Genomic DNA, 27,617 nt, shown 5'->3' on the forward strand with positions numbered 1-27,617 from the left:
AATCCAGATCTTTACATTTCCCTTTCTGTGGAACTATACAGTTTTAAATTTGAGGGTGTAATTATTTTGCATTCATGTAAAATACAACTTAAGCACAAAAGTTGTAAATTAATTATTAAAGAGTAATTCTATAGTTTGACCATTAACTTAAAGAAATTCAACAATTATGTTCTTTAAATTTTATTCAGTCAGTTTTCTTGAAAGTTTCAATATTAAAATGATATAGAAATATAGCTACCAAATAAAAAATGCTATGGATAATATTGCGCATGGGATCCTTGTTTTTTCTTGGGAAAAACAAAAACCTTTCTGTGCCCACAGATGTCCTAAAACTATAACTTCTATATTTATCGAAAGGGAACACTGTGTTTATGTTAAGTTAGACTTCCTCAAAAGCTATGAAATTATTTCAGAGACAATTTTATACCGATTTAGTGAATTTCTTTTTATTTGCCTGCCTTACCAACAATCATTTGATTCATTTGATATTATTTAAAATCCTTATGTATTACTGCCTTATACTGGTAACTTAGTAGGGAATTCAGTATAGTCAAATACTAAGGTTTTCCATTTTTCCTCAAGCTTTATGCAGCCTATGTTTGATATCATGAATTTCTGGATCTAAAGTTTTCATCACTGAGGTTTTCTCTACATGAAAGCACCGGAGAAAATCCAACTTATCTTCATTCCACAAATAGCTACTGATGTCTATTATTTAACAAGTACTGCATTAAAAAATTCATATAAAAAGATCATCAAGATTTAATACATTTATAAAATCATACTCTAGCACGTGAGCTATAAAATCATACTATAGCAGTGGTATGCCAACAGGGTGGGGACTGGTAAAAATTGTCCACTCTACAAACAAAGGATATTTATTGACTTTCTTTATTTAGAATAACTAACCATTGGTGTTAATAAACAGCAACCATGTTTAATATTTTATCCTTATTTTTAAATTCTCTATACATAACATATCCCTTGATTGCCTGCATTCAAGGTGGAATGCTCCCGCCAATCTGCTGACAAACATACACATTTTCATTATGGGTCCTATTTTTCCTGCATCTTTGCAAGGCTGGTACTTTTTTATTGAATGTCAGGCATTGTGTGTTTTATCCTGTTGGATGCTGATTATTTTTCTTCTCATAAATATTCTTCAACTTAGTTCTGGAGCACAGTTAAGTTACTTGGAAACAGATGATCCTTTCTGCTTCCTTTTAAGCTTTGTTATATATGACCAGTGTAGCACTTACTGAAAGGCCAGTTTTGCCCCAATACTAAGGAAGAACCTTTCTGAGTGCTCTATCAGATGCCTATCTGGTGGTTTGGAAATAGTATCCTTTCACTAGTCTCAAAAATCTTGAATTCTACCCTCCGGCTGGTTGACTTGTGGTGGTGACACAAATTGCTATTGCTACATCAAACAGTTTCTCTCTGTGTCCGAGGAAAGAAGGGAGATGGGGCAAAAGGACCTTCTTCTGGTTTGCCTCTCAGGATTCTTTCCCAGGGAAGATCATTTTTCCAAAAAATCCCACAGAAGACTTCCCCTTAACATTATTGCCCAATCATAGATAAACACTTGGATTTATTCTTACTCTGACTCATCCTTTAAGGTAGGGCATTGTCAATGTATATCCCTTTATTAAGAGATTTTTCCACCCTGACTTTGGGAATAGCAACTATTCTCAGTCTTGTGTGAATCTTGAGTACTGTTCCTTTTGATCCTTTCAATTAGTTGTTTTCCTGGAAAGATATCTAAAGATGTTGCACTGATCAGGACTCACTTAAACGCCCTTTGCAGATCTCCGGAGCTCTCTCGCTTTTCCAGCTACCTTACTGTAGCATCCGTTAAAATCCAGCTTCCTTGGCCTCCCTGAGCTCTTGATCTCTTCAACTGACAAGGTGGAAGGATGGCATCTCTAAGCCACCAAAGAAACTTTGCTTGCCTCTACTTCTTTGAACTAAACACTACCTATTGTTACGTTTAAAGATAGAGATAAGACGAGAGAGGTGGTTTAGACAATCTTGTAAATTCATTACCGACCTACTATGATTTCATTTTATTAGTAACTATATCAGAATTGTTAGCACACAGCTATACAGCCCTGAATAATAAATACTATATACCAAAATTCATATTCTGATATAAAAACTAATTTTTCTGACTAAAATGCAAATATAGTAAAAATTAATAAGAACATCAAAACTAAACAATATCTAACCATTTGAAATGATATTTAAAACCATTTCATAAAAAGCTCTTGGGTCAAATAAGGTAATTTAAACTGAAGCTTTTCCGACTATTTATATGAACAAGAAGTGGGATGCTACATATTAAAACCTATGAGATATGAGCAAATTTGTAGTGCACTGAAAATTGACAGCTGAAAATACATCTATTATGAAAAAGGAAACAATAAATGTAATTCAAAAAGCAAACATAAGAACTTATTAAACAAAGATAAACAAAAATAATTTAATAAGGCTATAGGTAAAAAGTAACATTTTAGAAAACAAACAAAACAAAATAAATCCCAGATCACTCTTGAAAATAACAATAAAATTGATAACCCTCGGCAAATCAAATCAAGTGTAGAAGTATACTATTATAAGATTCTTGTAATATATGTAAAGTATATTATCATTTGAAGTATGCTGTGATAACTTTAAGTTGTATATTATAAAATATAAAACAACCAGTTTAAAAAGCCAACAAAATTTTGGCTTAACAAGCAAACAAACAAAATTAACTGGAATCATAAAACATTCAATTAATATAAAAGGTGGCAGGAAAGGAAAAAAAGAGAACAAAAACAGGTGAAACAAATAGAAACAATAACAAGGTAGTGGAACCAAACCCAAACATATCAATGGTTAACAATAAATACAAAAGATCTTGGCACTCCAAAAACATAGAGATTGTCTAAATGTATTTTTTTAAAAGCCAGACCAAATTATTAACAAGAACCCCACTTTAAACATTTTTAAATATTTAAAGGTTTAATATTTTAAAATCTTGAATATTTTATAGAAAATAAATGGGAAAAGATGTATCATGCAAACCCTAAGCATCAGAGAGCTCAATTGGCTATATTACTATGAGAAAACTCAAGTCAATTTTACAGCAAGGAATGATGACAGAGATTAAAGAGACATTTCATAATGATTAAAGTATAATTTCATCAGGAAGCATAATAGTTGTAATATGTATGCCACCAGTTAATAGAGATTCAGAATGCATGAAGCAAAACCTGATAGATTGAAAAAAGAAATGCATCCTATTATAGCTAAAGATTTCAACACTTCTCTCAGTAATAAACTGACAAAGTAAATAGAATATCAAAAAGGATATAGAGGATTATAAATTATTAATAAGCAACTTGAACTAATTGATATTTATAGGATACTCCACCCAGCAACAACAGAACAGACGTTCTTTTCAAGTGTGTGTGTAACGTTCACCAAAAATATCATTTGCTGGCCCATAAGGAAGTCTCAAGGATTGAAATCATACAGACTACAGTCTCTGGTCACAATGGAATTAAACTAGAAATTAGTAAAATTAAGATATCAGGGATATATCCAAATGTTTGAAAAATTAACAACATACTTTTATTAACCCATGGATCAAAGAAAAAATTACCTGGGAAATTAAAAACTACTTTAAACAAAAATGCAAATACAACTTATCAAAATAAGTGGAAAACAGTTAAAACAGTGTTTGGTGGAATATTAGAAGTTCTAAATAGTACGTTAGAAAAGAAGTTATATAGTGATTTTAATTGCTCACTTTCTGAAGTTGTGTTGGTTTTTTTTTTTCTTTTCTTTTCTTTTTTTTTTTTTTAAGATGGAGTCTCACTGTGTAGCCAGGGCTGGAGTGTAGTGTTTCGATTATGACTCACTGAAATCTCTGACTCCTGGGTTCAAGCGATTCTCCTGCCTCAGCCTCCCAAATAGCTGGGATTACAGGCACCCGCCACTACAGCCAGCTAATTTTTTGTATTTTTAGTAGAGATGGGGTTTCACCATGTTGGCCAGGCTAGTCTCGAACTCCTGACCACACGATTCACTGGCCTTGGCCTCCCAAAGTGCTGAGATTACAGGCATGAGCCACCACGCCTGGCCTGAAGTTTTTAAAAGATAATTTAAATACAAATTAAATAGAAGGATGCAAATAAAAATACGAGTATAAAGCACAGTGATATAAAACCCAAAGACAATAGAGAAAATCAATTAAACCAAAATCCGGTTCTTTGAAAAGATTAATAAAACTTATAAATTTCTGGTTTGATAATATGAGATAATAAGGGAGAAAATGAAAATCATCCAAAAAATAAATCAGAAAAGGGATATTATAGTAAAACCTATAAGGAAACATCCTGAACAATGTTAGGTCAATAAATTTTTGATACTTAGATGAAAACATTTCTAAATTCCAAACTACTAAAAATTGACAGACATAAAAAATATGACTATCCATATATCGATTTTTAAAATTTTAAATCCAAAGCCTTCCCATAAAGAAATGCCAGGCCCTGATGAATTCAGTGGTGAATTCCATTAAATGTTTAAGGAAGAAATAATACTCCAAAATATTTTTTAGGAATTAGAAGAGAATATTTGCCATTTCATGTAAGGAGGCTAGCATAACGTTGGTATTAAAAATTCTTAGCAAAAATATATTCACAAATAGGATCCAGCAATATACATATAAATAATACATCACATTAGGTGGGGTTTACCCCAGGAATGAAAAGTTATATTATAAACACCCCTTTATAACGAAACAAACCAAAAACCCTAAACCTCTCACTTTAAATGAGATCTACCTAAGCTTGATAAATAGCATCTAAGGAAACTTACCGGAATTAACAATTTCCCCTGTAGTCTCAAAACAGGCAAGGCTCTCTACTTTTTCCACTTGTGTTTAACGTTGAACTGGAATTCAATAAGACAAAAACAAAATAAACATATATATAAAAATATATATTTATTCAACAAGTACAATAACACAAACCATATATGAATTGCAAAATAATAAATATCTTTATTCACAGACATGATCATGTACATAGAAAATTCTAAAGAATGTTCCAAAAAATTAAATTTATAGGCCAAGCACTGTGGTTCATGCCTGTAATCCCAGCACTTTTAGAGGTGGAGCCAGGAGGATCGCTAGAGTCTAGGAGTTTGAGATTAGCCTAGGTAATATAGCAAGACCCCACCTCTACAAAAAATAAGAAAATTAGTCAGGCATGGTGGTGCCTGCCTGTAGTCCTAGCTACTCCAGAGGCTGAGGTGAGAGGATGACTCGAGCCCAGGAGTTTGAGGCTGCAGTGAGCTATGATTGCACCACTGCCCTCTAGCCTGGGTGGCGGAGCAAGACTCTAACTTAAAAAGAAAAATAAACTTATGAGGAATAATTTTTCTACAGAGTAATAAAAAATAAAATTTAAATGTAAAAAAAAACATTTACAATGGAATAAAAAAATATGAAATGCATAGGGATAAATTTTTCAAAATATGTGCTAGACCTGTACAATGAAAACTACAGAAGAGTGATGAAAATAATTAAAGACTTTTTAATTTTAATTTTGATTTTTTATTTTTTGAGAGGGAGTCTCGCTCTGTCGCCCAGGCTGGAGTGCAGTGGCACAATCTTGGCTCACTGTCATCTCTGCGTCCCGGGTTCAAGCGATTCTCCTGCCTCAGCCTCCCAAGTAGCTGGGATTACAGGCATGTGCCACCACACCCTGCTAATTTTGTACTTTTAGTAGAGCCGGGGTTTCACCATGTGGGCCAAGCTGATCACAAACTCCTGACCTCAGGTGATCCACCCTCCTCAGCTTCCCAAAGTGCTGGAATTACAGGCGTGAGCCACTGCACCATTTTAAGTGGAAAAATAAACCATGTCGAGTAAGGCTTTGCAGTCTTACTCATTTGTAACTTTAGTCACTATAAACTGATCTGTAAATTCAACATAATTCCTGTCAAAATCCTAGGAAACTTATATAGAAATTGACAAGCTGTTTCTAAAATTTATATGGAACTACAGGAGACCTAGAACAGCCAACACAATTTTGAAAAAGCAAAGGAATAAAAAAAAACAGACAGAGGACTTACACTACATACTCTGAAGACTTCTTTAAAGGTATAATAATCAAAATCTTGTGGACCGGGCATGAAGATAGGCATATGGAATGGGAACAATCAAGAGACTGGAAATATGTTTGCTCGTATATAGTTAGCTTATTGTTTTAAATGTGCAAATGTAATTCAATGGTGCTGGAACAATTAAATATCCATGTTTAAAACATAAAATGCAATGTTTATAGTGTCTACATGTCCCAGCCATGGGCGGATGGGGTGTCAAATGGTCCTGGCTAAGTTTTCAGGGTCTTCCCTATCATTCTTCTGCTGGAACATTTAAGGAAAAATTATTTCTACTTGGGGGGATGCTAAAATAATAGGATGTAAGTCTCATGATACTGGAAGCCAAATTTCTACCACATACAGTATATAAAAAAGATACAGCTATAGATATATATATTACCCTGATTACATTGACTGATGCCCTGTCATTTGCCAACAAGATGGTTCTGACCAAACTGACACAGAATATTTTTATTGTCAGATGATTACACATACATGTGTGTATCTAGGGGATGGTGCAAAACATTTTTTTCCCATCAAAACACCTGTCAGCTCTAGTTTCTCTCCATTTTCTTCTTCCTATGGTTGCCCTCACCCCCTATTTTGTTCTACAGCTCTGCCCTCCCCTTACTTGCCAAGGTTCTAGCCCAGTCCTAGAGGGTGATGTCAGAAAAATTTAATTTACAATTTAAACCCATTATTTCTCTCTCATGCAAGTACTGAAATTAAAGTTTCTAAAATCAAAAAGGCTTCTAAAGGACACTGTTATATGGAATATTAATGTGGCATATTAACTGGAAGTGGTAATTCCTGAATGACGCCAAAGGCAATTCTCGCCTTTATACTTTCTCCTAGTCAACATACATTATTTTCTTGTTTTTCCTTTTCTATCCTTCCTTTTGCCACAAACAACAAACCAAACAAAAAAGCAAAACAAAACAAAAACCCTTCCTCCTACCAGCAGAGAGCGCTAGCGCCATGCGCGGCATAAGCGCCAAAATGCTCAGTCTTCTGTGGGTTCTAACCGCCGAGAGCCAACCACACTGAGGTTGTCCCAGCTGGGGATCCGTAGTTGACTTGACGTCGCTGAGCAAAGGAAGAGTGGGCAGGATTTGCTCTGAATGCTCGTGCGCGCTACCGCCCAGACGGAAGCGGAAGTGCCGGTGGCGCGCGAGTAGGAAGTGGTGAGTTCGGAGTAGAGATGGCCGCGCTTGCGCCGCTGCCCCCGCTCCCTGCACAGTTTAAGAGCATACAGCATCATCTGAGGACGGCTCAGGAGCATGACAAGCGGGACCCTGTGGTGGCTTATTACTGTGAGTCTTTCCGAGTGGCCGCGCCCCTTCTTTCCCAGTTTCATTTTAGGGCCCACACACCTCCCTGAGGTTCTTGGGGCATGCCCCGCCCCCCTCGCTTTAAACCTGAGCTTTGACCTCGAGCCTACCCAGGGAACTCCCTGGGTCCCCACCCCCTGGCAGTAGGAATCCCAAAGCACCATGGTGTCCACTGCTTCTCCTATCTTGTGCTTAAATGCTTCAGTACTGACTACACAGGCTCTTGAACTGTGGAATGTAATCTTCCAAGGTTTTCTCTCTGTGTGTACACACAAGAGCCTCCTGTCTCAAATAGGAATCCTGAAAATAAATTGAGTTACGTTTAAAACGAAGGTGAGTGTCCGAAAGAAGGAGTGATGTGGATAAAAGGATAATAGACTAGTTGAAAACATAGTAATAAGTGAAAGTTATTTATGACAGAATGCAAGCCCATTCAAAAACTCATTTGGTTAAATGGGGAGTATCTGCTACTAAATAAGCAGTTGAATTTGACCTTTCCCCACGCAGCTGCTCTCTCCTACCGTACAGAATTTTTAGTTTTGACTTCTTTGAATGATACCTGCTGTTGAGACCTTTGAAGGCAGTATTTTCACTTTGAGTGTTATACATTGAATTTACAGTTTGATTAAAAAGATATATAGGTTAACTCTGCTCAAACTTGCAGTGAGTAAAGGGGGTACCAGTAATTCTGTGTTAACTTTATTTTGTATTCTGTACTCTTTACTGCAAATAAAACAAGTAACTGGACAACTATAATTCTGAGAAGGATTTTTAGAGTTGAGAAGTTGGATATAATGCGTCCTTTGTTGTGTATATTGTAAGGTTAGCTAAAATCTGGTCACTGTTATCTGTGCCATACTCCATATGTACCCTGTTTCTCAAATGTGCAAGGCCCTTTCAGACCTACCATGTTCCACTCTCTTGGAATGTGCACAGTTGCAGCACTTTTGGAGCTTACATACAATGGAGGTAGAGAGTTTCAACAATATAGAGTCTATCATACATAGAGAATTAAAAGCTTATGAAGACAAATAGAGCAAGGAAAAGGAATAAGAGTATCAGGAGTAGTGGTGGCAGGGAGTGCAGATGGGATTTCAGTTTCATAGTGGTCAGGGAACACTTCACTGAGTTGACATTTGGGGAAATAAAAGAGTGAAAGGCATGCCTTGCACCATCTGGGAAAGAGTATTCTCCATAGAGGATATGAAAGTCCCGAAGTAGAGGCTTGCTGGAAGGAGGAGCAAGTAGACTATTGTGACTGGAGTGGATGGGGCTTGGGAGTGATGGGATAAGGACAAAGAATCTCTCATCCCTAAAGGAAATTCCTGTTCCCGATCTCTGTATCATGTATCTTTGTGACAAACCAGGGACACCTTATTCACTGTTGTCCTTTCCCTCTGGATTTTTCTAAGCCTAATCCAGTTTCCTTTATTTAAAAATATAACAGAAACTCTCACCATATCATTCCCTAAAGTTGCAGCTCTGCTTTTCCAGCCTTATAGGTAAGCTTGAAATAGTTGTCTGTAAGTTAGCTTTACGCCTTTATCTTGTAGAGCCTTTCAGCCAATGCAGTCTGGTTTTCATGCCCAGTATTTCACTGAAACTGCTCTCATCAGGCTTATGAAGAAACATTTTTATTGCTCAGGTGACACTTAACAATTTTAGTTATGAAACATCTACATATAAAAGCATATGTAACGTGGAGACAGTTTAAGGAATAATAAAATGAACACTAATATGCCTATCACATTTGATGTTATTAAACTTTTTAATTTTTGACAATCTGGTGGGTGTGAAATGGTAGTGTCTCATTGGAGCGAAATCTGCAATTCTCTGAGTCTTAATGAGGTTTAGCATCTTTTCATATGTTAATTAACCATTTGTGATTCGCTTTTGAAATACTTGTTTATTGCTTTTGCCCATTTATCTGTCACAGTCTTGTCTTAGTAATGTTAGATGTTAATCCTTTGTTACCTGTGTTGTAAATATCTTCTCCCATTTCAGTTTGATTTTTCACTCTATGAAGACCTTTGATCTTCAGAAGTTCTTAATTTAAAAATGTTATCAATCATTGTATGAATCTCTTAGGACTTAACCTTCTGATTTTATAGGCTTTCATTTCTTTTTGTGTATTTGTTTAGGACTTTGGCTTTCTAAATCTGTAGATGGGTGTTTTTAATCAATTTTGGAAAATTTTCTCTACTATTATTTGTTCAAATATTGCTTATATTTCTATTCTCTCATGAAAGTTTGATTAGACATGTTTTGCATTTCTCCCATTTAACTTCCTTGTCTCTTGATTCCGTCATTTTTTTTTATCTCTTTGTCTTTCTGTGCTGCATTCTGTGTAACTTCTTGAGGTCTATCTTCATCTCCCTATATTTTATTGTTTAACCCTTTTATTGAATTTCTACTTTAATTTTTTATTTGAGTTTTCTCTTTTGGTTTTCCTATTGGCCTGGCCATTTCTGATAGTTTCTTGTTACTGATATTTTTAAACACTCTATTTCTGTGAACACTTTAAATATATCGATTTATATTTTCTGTTTGATAACATCTGTAGCTGCTATATTTGTGGGCCTGATTCTGCTTTTCAACAGAACACTGCTCATGGTGACTTCTTTCCTTACAATTGTGGGCTAGTCGTGCTAGACCAGTGCTCTCCAAACTGGAGTAGGCAAATAATTCCAAAGGAATCAATTTTCCAATTCTTGACTTCCATGTTTTCCTTCCAAAAACTGATCTTGACAAAGCTCCTGTGGTCAGGGTGGCAAAGTAGTATATAATATGCTACTTATCTTTTCCTACATCCTGTTCACAATTGTCCTTCTCCCACTTTAATGAAGAACGGCATACTCTCACGCATCCTGAGTGTTTTTATGTTGTATTGCCTTGAAAGAGAAAGTGGAAAATCCTCCAGGGTGTCCAGACAAAAGAGACAATTCAAATGACCGGTGTTAGTGAAGCCTCTATTAATTAAGGCATTGGATAGACCTTCCTATCTTTCCTGGTCTTACATTGAAGAAAACCAGCCAGAGCAAACAATAAACCTTCATTCGGGAGTTCAAGACCAGCCTGACCAACATGAAGAAACCCTGTCTCTACTAAAAACACAAAGTTAGCCGGGTGTGGTGGTGCATGCCTGTAATCCTAGCTACTTGGGAGGCTGAGGCAGGAGAATCACTTGAACCCGGGAGGCAGAGGTCACGGTGAGCTGAGATCGCACCATTGCACTCCAGCCTGGGCAGCAAGAGCGAAACTCCATCTAAAAAAAAAAAAAAAAAAAAAAAAAAAAAGCTAATCATGAAAGGTTCCAAAAGAGCATTCTAATTTGAGGGCAAGGGGGTAGAACTTTGTATAAGGTGGATGCAGGGAGTCACCTGGAGTTGTCTATGGGGGATGCAGGGAGTCACCTGGAGTTTGTCTCTTTTCAGGAACAGTTGGTCAGTGAATCTCAGAAGAGGGAGGAGTTATTCTGCAATATTAGCAGCCATTGTTAGGTCATCTTGGATTTTATCAAGAGGGTGAGGAGGAACAGTTTGGGGCCAAGGTCATGTGCAAGAAGATGTGAGGAAGATTAGCTGTAGGGACAGGGACATGGAGGAACCACAGTGGGAAATCTCAGTCTTTCAGAGTCTTTTACATTTATGCATATATCTGTTAAGGGTAATGCTTTATGTTAAAACTGGTCCTGTGTTGCAGTATTCTGAATTCTCAAAATAATAAAAATTTTCATGAGATAACCTTACTGCCTCATTCTACATTCATTATTAAAGAGTACCATTCTTGGGTTGAGAGCAAAACCAAGAACAAAGGAGAAATACCGAAGATGAGAGTACCTTGTTTCATCCAAACAAGCTGCTGCAAGGCTCTGCAGCTTATTGCTATTTTAGAATTAGAATTTAGAAATAAAATGGGGACATGAGTTGACATTCCAACTGGAATATTGTATTTCTCTGAAAAAGTAACTCTTACTTTGCCGATTGGTTTGGTGTTAGCAACTGGCATTGCCATTAAACAGTGTGGTAGACATTCTCTTTAAACTAAATGAGCTAAAATCTTCGGCTCTGAGGTTTTTTGTTTTGTTTTATTCTTCCGGAAGTACATTTAAAACAGCTTGGCCGAGCACGGTGGCTCATGCCTGTAATCCCAGCACTTTGGGAGGCCGAGGCAGGCAGATCACTTGAGGTCAGGAGTTCAAGACCAGCCTGGCCAACATGCTGAAACCCCATCTCTACTAAAAATACAAAAATTAGCTGAGTGTGGTGGCAGGTGCCTGTAATCCCAGCTACTGGGGAGGCTGAGGCAGGAGAATCGCTTGAACCTGGAGGTGGAGGTTGCAGTGAGCTGAGATTGTGCAATTGCACTCCAGCCTGGGGAACAAGAGCAAGACTTCATCGCAAAAAATAATAAGAAAAAGAAGAAGAAGAAGAAAATAAAGCAGCTGATGAGATTAAACCTTATTTGTTGTTATTATTATTTTTTTTTTGCTGAGGGATGTTGGAACAAGTATTTCAAGTTTTCCCAATCCTTTCTGCATCCTACAATAACTAAGAAGGCTCTGATTGAAAGAAGATGATGAATCTTTGTAATATCTTTTTGCATACATCACAGGAATTGAGAAAATGAGTAATGATGGGGTAACAAATCCTTTTTAATTTTTAAACAAATTTTAAAGTGGTCCTAATTTAATTGTCAGCTTAGAAATTATTTAAAATAGTTGATGATAGGTGGTTATATGGTTTTTAGCCTATAACTCATAAATAATTTAAAGAATTTGGTGATTTTGCTGTGTAACATGGGAAAAACTGGGATTTGGGGGGGATTTTTTGTGAATTTAATTTATAAAAATAAAAAATAACAACAGAACCCCAATAGTCTCCTCTTCCTCATTATGGCAAAAAGTAATATTAATACATAAATATTTGATTTAATTCATAACAATGTAAAATTTCTGTTAAAAAAACTTCGTATTTTAAAACATGATAAATATCAAGTTGCTATGATAGTTTAGTTTGAAGGATGTAACTTTTAGATGTCAATATTTGATGTAGTGTAGAAATCACATTTTTTGTACCTGTTTAACCTCATGAAAAGGTGTAGACATCAACATAAAAACGTGTTAAGGGATACATTTCTATAATCTTAGAGCATATAATAATTTTATAAATTCCTAGAGCAAGGAAACATTTTTTTTTTTGTGAGAAAAAAATTCAGGAGTAGTTTGCTAAACTACTTGCTGATTCATAAAAGCTCCATGGGCTATGTGCTACCCTCTGCCAAGAATCCTTCTGCATTCCTATTAATTTGACTAACTTACTGAGTCAGTGCAAATTTTACTTCCGACAGATTATTTTTCATGACCTCTTAAAGATGATCTAGAAATTGTTCTTGTGTGCCCCTCATCACGTGTTATAATATAAACATCTGTTTATCTTTCAGTCTTGATTCTCCTGGAGGAAAGGGATTATCTTTTTCTTTTTTTACCACCTGACACATAAATGGAATTTACAAATTCTTAATGAATACCTCCTCTCTAGATATTACTAATAGTCCACTAAAATGTAAACTCTATGAGAACAAGAAGTATGTCGTACAATGATCATTGAATGTCCATCTCCTAATATAGTATCTAAGACATGTTAGATAACCTGTAAAACTTATCTGTTGATTGAGTAAATAAACTATACAGTAATTCATGCTTTTTTTTTTAATGTTCTACCACAAATCAATGACAAAATAGAAATGGAAACAATCCTAGTACTCTGTCTAACTCATTACCTTACTATGTTTATAATGAATTTTAGATTGAGTCATAGGTCATATTATCATATGATTTACACCTTGTGCCCTATCCTTTCTAGTATTTATATCATTTCCAAAAATGATTCACTTCTGGCTTTACTGGGAATTTTCTAGTGTTTTATCACTTTTTAAAATTACCTTAATATTCCTACATTTCGAAGTTGGTTGGTCTTTTGTTTTCTTTTTAAATCAGGAATGAATGTTGAAATAATGTATATCAAATTATTTTTGGCCGTCTCTGGAAATGCTAATAGGCTTATTGTTTATGTGTTTGAACTTTTTAATGTAGTAAGTAGCAGCAAAATAGTAAATTTTCTCATATTTGAAACCCCTCTGTTTCTGGAAAGAATCCCGTTAGCTTTTGCATTTTCTTTTAATTAAACTTTTTCTTTTGAAATAGTTGTAGGTCCACGTGCAGCACATGTAGTTGTAAGAAATATTGCAGAGAGATTCTGTGTACCCTTTACCCAATGTCCCCCAATGATAATATCTTGCAAAACTGTAATAATGTACCATAACCAGAATATTGGCATTGGTACAATTCACTGGTTTATTCAGGCTTCATCAGTTTTACATGTATTTGTGTGTGTGTGTATATTTAGTTCTAAACAGCTTTGTCAGGTGTACATTCCTGTATCCATTACCATAGTCAAGATAGAGAATAGTTAAGAATTCCCCTTGTTGCCCTTTTATTAATATAACCTGCCTTCTCTCTTTCGCTACCTTACCCCATCCCCTGGTAGCCAGTAACTTGTCCATTTCTAAAATTTTATGATTTAAAATGTTCTATTAAATGAAATCATATATGAGCTTTTGGGACTGGCTTTTTTCATTTGGCATAAGCTCTGGAGATTTATCCAAGTTTATTCCTTTTTTAATGCTCAGTAGAATTTCACGATATGTGTATACTACAGTGTAACAGTTTAATCATTGAAGACATTTAAGTGTTTTCAATTTGTGACAATTATGAATAAAGTGAATATAATCACATATAGTTTTTGTGTGACCCTAGTTTCCATTTCCCTGGGATAAATGCCCACAAATTCAATTGCTAGATCATATGGTAATTGCATGTTTAGTTTTGTAAGAAGCTGTCAAACTGTTTTGCAGAGCAGCTGTACCATTTTACACTCTTATTGGCAACACTTGAATGATAAGTGATAGAGTTTCTCTTCATTCTCACCAGCATTTTGTGTCACTATTTTTAATTAGTCATTCTTAGTAGGTACAGTCATATCTCATTGTGGTTAGTTTTTATTTCCCTGATAGCTAATACAGTTGAAAACCTTTTCATGTGCTTATTTACCATATGGGTATCATCTTCAGCAAAATGTCTTCATGTTTTTGCTCATTATTTTTGGGTCTGAGAGTTCTTAGTATATTGTAGTTATGTTATCATTTTGAGATTTTTAGTAACAGCGTTACTCTGGTTTCTTAGATATTGTTGAGAAAATTACTCTTTTTCCTCAAATGTGAGTTGGATTAAAAAGGCAAGCAGATTTATCGCTTTCTTTAGATTTAAAAAAATCATTGATACAGCAGAACTTTGTGCTTTTTTATATTTCCCAATTTCTTCCATTAGAAAAATATTTTCCTCTTGAGCCATTCTTGATATAGTAGTTTTCTAGGATATCTTTCATTTCTACTGTATTTTGAAATTTATTAGCTGGATGTTAAAAACTTTCTTCTTTCATATCTCTCATAATCAACCAATCATAAAAGTTTTAAAATTGTATTTATTTTCTCATTTTCTCTGTTACTGTGTCCTCACCTTAGACATTCTAAGCTTCCTAGTTTTTGCTTCAGACGTCTAATCCCTGTTGCCACTAGAATGATATGCTTCTAATGCTTAGTGAAAATAACACAGAGTAAATGATGGAGTGGACTGTGAACATTTAGAAATTGTGTGTGACACAAGCAGTACAAATTAACAAGTACTGTATCAGGAAAAATTTCCAGTAGACGAGTGACAAAGGGCCAGTATCCCTGATACATAAAATGCTCATAAATATGCCTTAAAAATAAAAAAGATCCCCATAGATTAAAAATAGGTGTATACAACTACTGAAGGAGGGAATACTAATCATTAGCATTCATCCTAGTTAGTAATAAATGTAAATTAATGTGGAATAACAATTTTTGACTGTAAAGATATGACTCAGTACAAATGAGTACGTGTTCAAATCCTTGCTTACATGGCTGTGTGATTGGTACAAAGTTTGGAAAGCATTTTGGCAAAATGTAGAGTATCTAATTCAGTAATTCCAATTTGGGGAAACGTTCAGGAAATAACTATACATTTAGTAAGACCTTTATGCAGAATTTCCTGAATGATTATTTATACATTTATGATAAGCTCAAAATAACATAAAATATATATCATTGTGGAAATGGTTAAGTAAATTATGTTATATCCACTGCATAGAAAGTAATGTAATTGTTTAAACATCACAAAGCATCTTTTATAACATGAGGGAAAGTTTATATGAAAGTGTGGGATACGGAATTATTATACACGCAGTTCCATATGTGTATCTGAAGAAATCTTTGTCTTCAGTGACCCCTCATGATTTGAGTTCTGAATCACCTTTTGTAGTTTTAATCAAATTAATTTCATTTTGTTACTAGAACATTAGGCACTTTGTTGTCTCCAAGCCTTTTAACATTCTACTTTCTCTGCCTTGACACCTCTTCTCTTCCCCACCACACTCACTAGATTTTTATCCTTTGGGTACTAGCTTGAAGGTCACTTTCTCTGGGAGGCCTTTTCTTAAGTCTCCTAGTTTTAAGGTGTTTCTTTTTGTTCTTTATGCCTTGGTGTAGCTTTACCATAATTGCTTTTTCATTTGCATGTCTTTCTTCTAGACTGTAAACTGAGGAAGGCTTACACTGTGCTACCAGTTTCTATTCATTTACTCTGCCTCGTAGTGCTAGGCCACTAGAGATACTTACATAATAAAGAACAGGTGCTCAAAAAATGTTAGCCAGATCGACCTGAATTTTAAGGCAGTTGTGGTCCCTAGAGGGAAGTATGGCCATATAGTTGTCACCTAATAAGGAAGGCAGACAACTAGCATTCCTGTAGCTGATTGGCATTTTAACAGTGCTTTCTTTCAGGATGTCTGCCTCACAGTCTTTCTGGTCCTTCTGTTACTAAGTGATAGAACCAAGACCCGAATAAACAAAGTCAGATAAAAAAAAAAAATGGTTGAATGAAAAATTGTTGGTAGTAGCTAGTAATTAGAGAACCAGTTATTGAGTGAGCCACAGAGTAACTGAGGGGAAAGGGACTAGTACAATCCATGGCAAAAGAAAAAGGCAAAAACACCAGTGAAAAAAATCTAGGAGATTCCCTAAGTGGGGAGTGGAAAATGAAGGAGATGCTTTCTGTCAACAGTATGTCTCTGAGCTCCATCCCTTTACTTTTCTTTAATGAAGCTGGAAAATATTTGAATCTTTTACTAAAAGTGGGCACTGTTAGATAAATATTTTGATTCCGCCAGGTTTGGTGCTGTCGAAAAGCTAAACTCAGAACTTTCCCCTTCCTTTTTCAGTTTGCCATAAGTAACTAAATGTATAAAATTTCAAGTTTCAATTTTTAAAGCTTCCTCTAGGGGGTGACATTGTGAAGTTAATAAACTTCCAGTGAACGTATATACACAGTCTCAAGAGTCTTCATTTGTCTATATCATCATCAGAAAATTAAATACAGTACAGTTGTTCAGGAAGCTGTAAGTATATATAAAGTTATTTCAGTTCTGAGATGTTACAGGACCTACCAGTAGAAAATATTAATTAAGTGTAAATGCTAAATAACAATGGATTTCTTTATTGATAAATGGTAAACTACATGGATATTAGCATTAATAATCACTTGCTCGTGCCTGTACTCCTAGCACTTTGGGAGGCCCAGGTGGGCAGATCACGAGGTCAGAAATTCAAGACCAGCCTGGCCAATATGGTGAAACCCTGTCTACTAAAAATACAAAAATTAGCCGGCCGTGGTAGCGCTTGCCTGTAGTCCCAGCTACTCGGGAGGCTGAGGCAGAAGAATCGCTTGAACCCAGGAGGCAGAGGTGGCAGTGAGCCGAGATTGCACCACTGCACTCCAGCCTGGTGACAGAGCGAGACTCCATCTCAAAAAAAATAATAATAATAACTTGCCTCTTACTATTTTTTGTTGGGTTAATCACATAGAAATTGGATTTTAAATTCATTCAGACAAGTTTAACTAAACCAATAAAGAGAAGCAATTCCTTTCAGTCTTTGCTGGTTCCTGAATGATAAACTAGAGTCTGTAGTCTTATTGCTTGATTACTTACTTTTTTTTTTATTAATAAGCTTTCTCAGGGTACTTTACTGTAGCAATGACAATAAACACACAGAATTTTGGACTACTGATTTATCCATTAGCCTTCCATTCCTCTTAAGTTTATTTTTGTGAACATATATGCAAACATGAGTTTTATTTTGTAAAAATTATTTAATACTTTCCTTTTTGAGTAATGTCAACTCATTTTACATCTCTTTAGAAAAAACCGTAAAGTTGAAGGGGCTGTGGAGTCAAATAACACATTCTTAACTTTCATTTCTTTTTTGGCATTCATACAAGTTTAAGCATCTTTGATAAGGTTTGTCTTCTATGACAATTATATTTGGTTGTTCAAAGTGGAAGCTTATATACTCTTGAACAGGCAAGGATTATATATAGTAGGTTTCAATAACCGTGCTTGATATAAGTTCCTACTTCCACTGAAATTCTTCATTGGGCTGTTACATTTACATTTTTTATGTTTTTTTTATATTTATTTTTCTGTGGCTTGTCAGATTTTTATGTTTTTACTATTTTGGGTTTTTTTTTTAACCTCAATTTATTATTGTTTCTATTTGGTGACAACATCTTGGAGGAGCAATTCTTTGTTGTCAGGGCTGCCCAGTACCTTTCAGGATATTACTGCTTTAAACGGTAGTAGTACCCCCAGACGTTGCATTTTAAAATAGAAGTTAAAAAAAAAAAAAAAAAGCCTCCACACTTTTGTAGCTCCCCCAAGAGGCAGTATAATTGAAAATCTAAATTCCTGTTAGTATGGAAAGTTTATATTATGTAACTATTAAAGATATATGGAGTTACATTTATTACAAAAGATACCATAGCCCACAGCATAATGTAAAATGAAGGGTGCAAACAAATTATATGTTGCCGTGTATATAACATTTGTGGTTATATATAATTTTATGTGTGTATATGAAGAGAGACATCTTGCTGGATGCAGGGTAAGACTCTGAAGGCACACTGCCAGAGTCAAATCCTAACCTATCGTTTATGGCCTGCATGACCTTATGAGCTTCAGGTTTTTTATTAATATACTCAGGATAATAGTAAGATCAACTTCACAGAATTTTAATCAATTTTTCTATTTTTATATGACTGAATACATGATCCATGGTGATTACTCATTTAATATTAGTTATTATCAAGTTATTATTACTCCAGTTCAGTGGGATCTTGTCAATAGTATATTGCTGGATCTTATGTTTTTATCCGTTATAACAACCTCTACCTTTTAATTGCAATGTTTAAAACATTTATAATTAATGTAATGAGTATGTTTGGGTGTAAGTCTTGCTATTGGTTTTCTATGTCTCATTTGTTGTTTCTTCTTTCTCCTTTTTCTGCCTTTTTGATAATCGAAGTTCTTTTAGAATTCTATCATACCTCCACTGTGGAGTTACTAGATATTCCTCTTTTATTTTTTTAGTGGTTGCTCTAGAATGCTTACAATAGCTTATCATAGTCTACTGTCTCATAATATACCACCTAATATATAAGGAAAGATCTTTACTGTCTTTTCCCCTCTCATGTCCTTTGCCTATAGTTGTCATACATTGTATTTATACGTATACCATAAACCTTATATATTTTTAAACTATTCTCTTTTAAAGAAATTTATAAAATGTAAAAATAAAAATTTTTATATTTTGCGACATAAATATCGTTTTCAGTACTCATCAAGATCCAAGTTTTAAATCTGGTATTGGTTGGGCATGGTAGCTCATGCCTGTAATCTCAACACTTTGGGAGGCCGAGGTGGGTGGATCACATGAGCTCAGGAGTTCGAGACCAGTCTGGGCAACATGGTGAAACCCTGTCTCTACCAAAAATACAAAAAGAAATTACCCAGACATGGTGTCCCGCACCTGTAGTCTCAGCTACTTGAGAGGCTGAGGTGGAAGGACCATCTGTGCCCAGGAGGCGGAGGTTGCAGTGAGCTGAGATTGTGCCACTGCACTCCAACCTGGGCAACAGAACGAGACCCCATCTCAAAAATTATATAAACTACTTTGGGTAGTTTATATTGCCATGTTCCAGAGTTTACTAATCTTTTCTTTTTTGGTGTCTATACTGTTAATCCTATCCACTGAATTTTTCATTTCAGGTATTATTATTATTATCGTTATTATTATTTTGAGACAAAGTCTTGCTCTGTCGCCAGGCTGGAGTGCTGTGATGCAATCTCGGCTCACTGCAACTTCTGCCTCCTGTGCGCATTGGTAACATTCAACTTATTGAACAGGTTTTGTTCATTCTTTGGCCTTGAGGAGCTTCCCCCTGCACACCATATGTTAGTATTCAGCTGAGTCTCCAGGTTACCCTTATTCAGATTTCTGGGTTTTTTCCTGCATAGCTCCCTTTTCTTTAGACCTCTGCCCCTTAATGTACAACTGCCTCAGTCTCCCTGAATTCACTCCAGTGTGTTTTTTCAACTCAAGAGGACTGTTTTCTGCTTGGGACCCCTCTTCCTGGGCCTTAGTTTGGTGTACCTCCAGGCAGAATGCTGGGCTGATCATTGGTGCCACCTCATTTGTTTCCTTTCTCCAGGTATCATGGTCTTCCTCTATCTCTGTTGGCTGAAAACTTGTTACATATATTTTGTTCAGATTTTTTCTGTTTACAATGGGATGATAACCATAGTTACTTCATCAAGGCCAGAAGTAGAATCTGTGTTCTCATTTTAATAATCAAATCATCACTTATTGTTTGCCATGTGTCAGCACAACACTAATATCAGAATCCCAGTGATTATCTTTTTATTCTTTGGACAATGAAAAAGCCAGATATTCTTACCCTATACTTTGATTTTCATTACAGCATTTAATAGGAAGTCAGGAGTGGCTTTTTCTTAAAATTGCTGATATGACAGGAGTTCCAAAAGTATTTATTTAATGAAGGGATGAGTGAAGTAAGTATTCTTTATTAGCAGGCATTCATTCATGCTTCCTTCCTTTTTCCCCCTTTTTTTGGGTCAAATACTGTGCCTGAATTATTTAATTTGGAAAGTAGTTAGATCTATTTTGTATAAAAACTGTGTAATAATCTTTGACTCAGAAATCCCTTCACAAAGGATAATACTAACCATATAGAAGAGATCTGCAATATACTTAGGAATAGAATAACATTCAGTTCTATTTTTTTGAATAAAATTTGCTTTTGTGTATCAATATGTATTCTAGAGTGCCACATTTTTTAACCTGTCAAAGCCTCACTCCTCACAGTTGCTTTTATATCTTTTTGTGTGTGTTTTTATCATGCATATTTCATAGTTTTATGTTCTTATGGATAAGCAAGGATGTGTTAGAATGCTAATGTTCAAATTCTAAGGAACTTTGGATTACACATACCTTCAGAATTAGTAAATGTTTGTTTTCTAAATGTCTCACATTAAATTAAAGTCAAGTTGGAAAGTGTTTAATCCTTTTGCAAACATGCTTCATTACTCATCATCAAATAATATTTATTCATAAAAATAAACACATTTCCTTGATGAAATAAATCAAATATATTTTCTTATAGATGATTTTAGCTAAATGTTTATTTGTTCTGTTTTTGTAGGTATTTTCCATGTTAGACATTAATTTTTCATCATATTGCTGCTGTTAGAATGAATTGCTTGTCTCAAGAGTTCTTTATGAAAGAGATCCTTTTTTCATCCCTGTGGCAAAAAGATGTTTTAGTGTACTTAAACTGAGTTTTCTTAAGTGAATTCAAGGAATTTTCCTTTTTATTAATAGTAGAAAATATATCTTATGGTAAATTTTTTGTACTTAAGAATTCTTTGCTACGTAAGATATTTAGAAATATAAAGCCAGGCCAATTTTTGTCCTAAATCATTTAATGCTGAGAGGATCCAATTCTTCAATTAAAGATATTGCCATATAATAGTGTCCTTGTAATTGCAAAGACTAAATATGCACACAAATTAAGAAAAAAATGAATGTAGGCCAGGCTAATTAAACTATATTATAATTACACTGTGTTTAACTATTAGCAATCTGGATTAGGTTAACTTCTGAAGGACAAGAAGTGGATATTTTGTTTATATTTGTATGTGCTGCATTAATTATCTGCATGTTTGCTTACTGGTCACATCCTGAGATGGCTGTCACTAAAGCCAAGGGCAGTCTTAGGAATCAACCTTATTTCTCTACTGTCTGGGTTGTTCCCTCTATTTCTTCCCAAAATTGATCTATCAAGTAGCTAACTCTGCTCCATGAGTGGTAGGCCTCACATAGTGTTCACTACTATGGTTAAAAAAAAAGAGAGAAAGACCTGTGGGGAGATGACACTGCCGGTACCATCCTTCAAATTATCATTTTATCATATTGGCCAGTGTACATTTAGATCATGAATAATTACCTGATGTGTATGTATGTTTGGGTAAGGTGATTGTCCTAGAGATTAAAGTGTGTTTGAAATAGTCAATTGGGATGTTGGGAAAGCAAGTATCAAGCCCATTTGAGACTGATAATTACGATATTTGTAATGATGACAATCTGTCATCAGTTTCTGCTGCTTGGATGCAGATATAGAGAAAGAGGATAGTTGGGTTTATGTATGAGTATGCTTTTGCCAGAGGGATGTAATAAAAAAATTTAGAGGTAGAAGGAGATAGTAAAATAAAGTTCTTAAAATGTAACATCAAAGCTAGTTGCAGAGGGAAGTTAAAGGGGAGAAGACTGATCATAATGAAGAAGTAGTAAGAAGCCAGTGAACTGGAAATCTATAGTAATGTGCATAGTTGAATGTTGGAAGAAGAGGAGATTATGTTTAGAGAGTGGGCACTTGATGTATTGGTTTTGGCAGTAGTTTGAGATGGCAGTTTAATTATAGAATGACCACTGAGTGAAAGAGAGCACATAAAATTGTTGGAGGTCAGGGTCAATAAGAATTGAGAACATGGGCTGTGTTTACACTTGAATTCAATTTACTTGCTTATTGCAGAAAATCCAAAATAACATTGGCTAAGTAAAATAAGGATTTACTCTTTAATGTAAAGGAAGTCTGATGTTGGCAGTACCCTGTGCTAGTAATACCAATTCCATTAAGTCATCAGGGACCCCAGCTGATTCCAGTTTCAAATCTACCAGCCAGCACACTTCCAAGGTTGCTTTGTAGCCCAAGATAGGTACTAGGGCTTCAGTCATCTAGTATTTGTATTCTAGGTAGTAGGGAGGAAAAAAGGGAGAGGGTCTGCAAGATCTTTCCCTGCTGTCATTCCCCCTTTTATGGAGACATTACAACAGTCTTTCCTAACTATTTCTGGGAATATAATATTAGTCTTGGTTACATGGCCATATTTTGCTTTGGAGAATACTGGGAAATGTCCTCTTTTGGCTAGGTATGTTACAACTCCTTAGTAATAATATAGCAACTTTGCCGGTCCTAAAGAGGTATGTGAGAAATTTTTTTTTTTAAGTTACTGAAGAGGACTGCAAATACAGTGATTTCTTCAAGTGACAACTGCTTTTAGTTAAGACAGAGAAGGAGAAGGAATTAGAAAATGTAGAGGAGTATGCTGATGAAAAGCAGTGGTTCCACGGGATTTTGGTAGAAGGCGTGGGGGTGTGGGGAAGAGGCATGGGCTAGGTTGGGGCAAGAAAACATAGTTCATAATTGAGAGGAGTGAGGATGCCATAAAGCAGCAAGTCTCGACCTTTTGATCACCTATCCATATGAGTTAGAAAAAACATTGAATACAAATCTGCAATATGTTATGTAAATTATTTATGAATTACATTTACATATTGATGTACTAATACTGTATTATAAGAGATATATAAAATAGAAATTTTTAAAGAATTAGATAAAATATCAATAGAAATGCTAATATTTTATTTTCCATACTCTAGCCAATTGTTTTGCCAATCCCTGGGATCATATGGGTCTCAAAGGCCTAGCTAGCTTCAGTATAGCGTGGGGTGGTGGCTCTCTTAGGGGAATATGAGCTACCTGGCATGGAACTGATCCTACTTTCTGCTAGAAGCATCCTCTTAAAAATAAGAGAAAGGATACCTAATATTCTTTGGGAAATTTTGGCAATACAGTAAGATACAGTAAGCTTACATTTGAGGAGGAAAGAGCACATTAAGATTTATAGATATTACCTTGTAAGGAGATAACATTTGATCTGAGATCAAATTAGCGTCCCTTTGTATGTAAAAGTGATCTTCAGTTCTAGTTAGTGTGCAGTGAAAGCAACGTGCAATACACTGGTAGTGCAGTAAATCTCGGTGACACTTTTGGAACTCTGTTTTTTTTTTTCTCTCTCCTTAATACCTAGATGGATCGTATTCTTAAAATTGATATGTGGTTATGAATACATTATTAAATTAAACTTCAAGCTCTGTAGTATGAGATAGCCCTCAAAGCCTAAGCACTAAAAAGCAGTTTCCTCTGGATAAAACCATTAAAATTAAAAACACACAGATATGATAAATAGGTAACTGTTTCATGTGTATATTAATTTTTAAAGAGAATTTTTGACATGTAAACATAATTGGATTGGTAATTCTGAGAGTAACAGATATTCAGCTTTGTTATAAACCTCTAGTAAATTAAACAATGGTAGACCCATAGAATAACACAGCAGGGTAGGCAGGATACAGAGTTGGGCCCTATTATCCCATGGAAACTTAATATATTATAATGAATGATAAAAATGACATTTAAATCAGTAGGACAGAATGAGCTATTCTTTCATTCATGTGTTTGTCTATTCAGAAAATGTTTATCAAGGGCCAACCACTGTCCTAGATGCCAGGGATACATCAGCAAACCAAATAGACTAATATCCTTGTCATCATGGAGTGTAAATTCTAGTTAGGGTAGAGACAGGATAAATACATAGAAGATTCCCTTTGGTGGGGGAACGTTATATCTCTACTTCATACTGTATAAAGAATTGTTACAAGTCAATTTATTTAAAAGCAAACCAATTTGGCAGAAGAGTATTTTATTTTGATAGCTATCCTTAATTCATAAAGGAGAATATGGAGCTATTCAGTAAATATCTAATAGTTTTTTTAGTGGTTAGGAAAATATAAAATCAAACACAGTGTTTTTAGTCTTCAGATTGATAGGAATGTAAGTTTAATAAGTTTTTTGTGAGTTTAGGCAAAATGAGTGCTTGTATACGTTGCAGATAGAACCGTGTATTGATACTTTTCTTTTGGGGGGCAGCTTAACAGTAGGTCTCAAAATGAAACAGGCACAGAGACTATGACCCAGGAATTTCACCTCTTGGTTCCCCTGGGAACTCTCTTGCATTATGCCCAAGGAGGTATTTTGCAATTCAGAAGTTTTACTATCAATCTTCATTCAAAAACTTCGTTGCATTTTGTTGTTGCATTTATGCACAACAGTTGTAATGAAAATTTGAGAGCTACCTAAATGTGCTTTTGTTAGCATGATGCATTTATCCTGTAGAACATTAGCACTGCCACAGATCTCCAGGACATATTGTTGAATGTAAGGGGTAAATTACAGACGTTGTATGTATACATCAGTGGTAACAGCAGTTACCACCAGAACTGTTCACAGTTCTTATCACTGGGAAAGCGACTAAAATTGTGATGACAGCTATTTAGGTTTAGCCTTATCTCAGTTGTTTTTATTAACTTTTTAAAGAGAAGGTATATTTATTCAAAGAGAGAGTATATGTAAAATTACTATAGCAATTCTTTCTATAAACCTCAGTTCAAGTCTCGTTTCCCGCTATCCCAGCCCATTTTGTATATTTTGTCATTATCACTTATTTGGCACTTGGCAGGTGCTCTTGTAAATATGGTTGTTTGCTGTGTGCTCTGTCTTACCAATTATAGGTGCCTTTGACAGCTTAGGACATACCTAGTCCTCTTTTTTTTTTTTAACATAATACCAAAAGAGAAGGCCTTACTTGATAAAATTTATCATTATGAATGTCTTGCATTCTTTGGATAATATTTTTGTGCTTTTTAGGTTTATAACTTCCATAGTAAATCAGTTTTATTTCTAAATTTACTTGAATTTTAAATTATTTATTAGCAATTACATTTTAAACACTCATAAACATGGATGTTTAAAAATGAAATTGTTCAAATTATCTTACTTTTCTTTCTAGGTCGTTTATACGCAATGCAGACTGGAATGAAGATCGATAGTAAAACTCCTGAATGTCGCAAATTTTTATCAAAGTTAATGGATCAATTAGAAGCTGTAAGTTAAACACTGATCATTTATTTTCTGGTGATGGTTAAAATACCATTTTATTCATTTGCGTGTCTGTGTTGTCATTTTAGTTCTTTCCCTTGGCAACAGTCAAACAATGCCATTATACCTGAGGAAAAACTAGACATAATTTTTTTCATTTATTTGCTGTATACTTCCAGAGGGGTCATGAGTGTTAATTAAAGTATGTTCAAGTATCTTTGCATATGCCATCATATCTTGTTCCACATTATTATAGATGGCCTTTGGCTCATCCTTTTATAAGTGAAAAAACGCTCCTTTTTTTTTTTTTTTTTTTTTAATTGAGACAGGGTCTCACTCTGTCACCCAGGCTGGAGTGCATTGCAGTGGCGTGATCTCTCGGCTTGCTGCAACCTCCACCTCCCAGATTCAAGCAATTCTCTTACATCAGCCTCCCAAGTAGTTAGGACTACAGGCACACGCTAAGCGCGCCCGGCTAGTTTTTTTGTATATTTTGGTAGAGACGGAGTTTGACCATGTTGGCCAGGCTGGTCTCAAACTCCTGACCTCAAGTTATACACTCACCTCAGCCTCCCAAAGTGCTGGGATTACAGGCATGAGCCACCATGCCCGGCCGTGAAAAACCCTTTGTAACCTTCCCTTGCAGTCACATGGGTGATTAATTTGGGAATCTCAATATTTCTTATAATAATGAAATAATGGGCTGTGTATTTAGTGAAAGGAACAATGAAGGAAATGATGCCAATTACTTATCCTTTCTTCCTCCCTCTCTGGGGTCCCAGGGCAAGATATTCTTATGGTTTAGGCATCCTTCCCTCCTAGCAGGAATGTGGTAGAAGACTAATTAGTCACCTTCTTGAACCTAATATAACTTCACAGATCACTGTAGAGGTACTTTTTGAGAAGTGCCTATTGGATTGGATGTCAGTGCATAAAGAAGGCAGTGCCAACCTTAGTAGTCACACTTAGTAATGAGGACTCTGTCTTGTAACTCCTGGACCCAGCCATACCTGGTTTCTCTTTTAACAAAGGGTACGCTCATTAATTCATCTCCTCCAAGACTGTTACATTAATAGTCGTGACTTACTTTTTATTTGCTTATTTAGGTATCCAACCTCAGGAGAATTAGAAATCTATTCTATCCGTTGTATTATTTTGCTTAGAGAAAATCTAGAAAATAAAAACCAAAATGAAAACAATTACACTCGTCAGCCCAGAGCTTTTTATTGTTTTCATTGTTTTTATGTATTAGGAGGTTATGATTCAAACAAGACTTATGCAAAGACATAATTTCCTACCTAGTTGTATAAAGCAGCCATGGGCAGTAGTGTTCTCTCTCACTTGGTGTGGCTCTCTGGCTTACTGACTCCTGTCGTGTGCTACTGTTGACTACACAAAATCAGCCTCATGGCAGCACTGAGGAAATTCAGCTGTTCCTGGAGCCCTATCTGGCCTTCCATTTCTACAGCTGCTTCTATGGATAAAAGATAAATTTGAGTACTCTCTTTTTAGGGAGTGGGTTGGGGTAGAAGGGAGAATGTTTCTCACACATAGCAGTATATTTGTAAAATCCAACTCTAGCATTTTGTATAGTATAATGTCTCTTTATTAACTTCACTGTATAGCAGTAGTAGCTCAGATAATAGTTCTTGGATAAGACAAAATTCAAACAGTTTTCTGAAGTGTAAAATCACATTTATAAAGGGACTCATCAGGAATTTATCACTATCTACATTAAATGACAGGTAAGATAAATTTATTCCATGGTGAGGGCACACTTTGATGTTTGTATTACA

At 35.3% G+C, this 27,617-nt stretch overlaps 2 protein-coding genes across 2 annotated transcripts in view; one reads left to right on the forward strand and one right to left on the reverse strand.

The window, feature by feature from the left end:
- Window positions 1–7,217, reverse strand: part of NMBR (neuromedin B receptor) — a 67,896-nt gene extending 60,679 nt beyond the window's left edge. Inside the window, exons 1-2 of the mRNA XM_058435603.1 lie at window positions 7,118–7,217; window positions 4,870–4,944 (exon numbers count right to left, since the gene is read on the reverse strand). The gene's annotated coding sequence lies outside the window, so the exon portion shown is untranslated. The remainder of the gene's footprint in view (window positions 1–4,869; window positions 4,945–7,117) is intronic.
- Window positions 7,218–7,325: 108 nt separating this feature from the next.
- VTA1 (vesicle trafficking 1) overlaps window positions 7,326–27,617 on the forward strand; it is a 73,766-nt gene continuing 53,474 nt past the window's right edge. The window contains exons 1-2 of the mRNA XM_032160449.2: window positions 7,326–7,472; window positions 25,733–25,827. Of these exons, the coding sequence (XP_032016340.1) occupies window positions 7,361–7,472; window positions 25,733–25,827 (207 nt within the window). The 5' untranslated portion in view covers window positions 7,326–7,360. The remainder of the gene's footprint in view (window positions 7,473–25,732; window positions 25,828–27,617) is intronic.

This window comes from Hylobates moloch, unplaced genomic scaffold (genome assembly GCF_009828535.3).
Source record: "Hylobates moloch isolate HMO894 unplaced genomic scaffold, HMol_V3 SCAFFOLD_2, whole genome shotgun sequence".
Taxonomy (NCBI): domain Eukaryota; kingdom Metazoa; phylum Chordata; class Mammalia; order Primates; family Hylobatidae; genus Hylobates; species Hylobates moloch.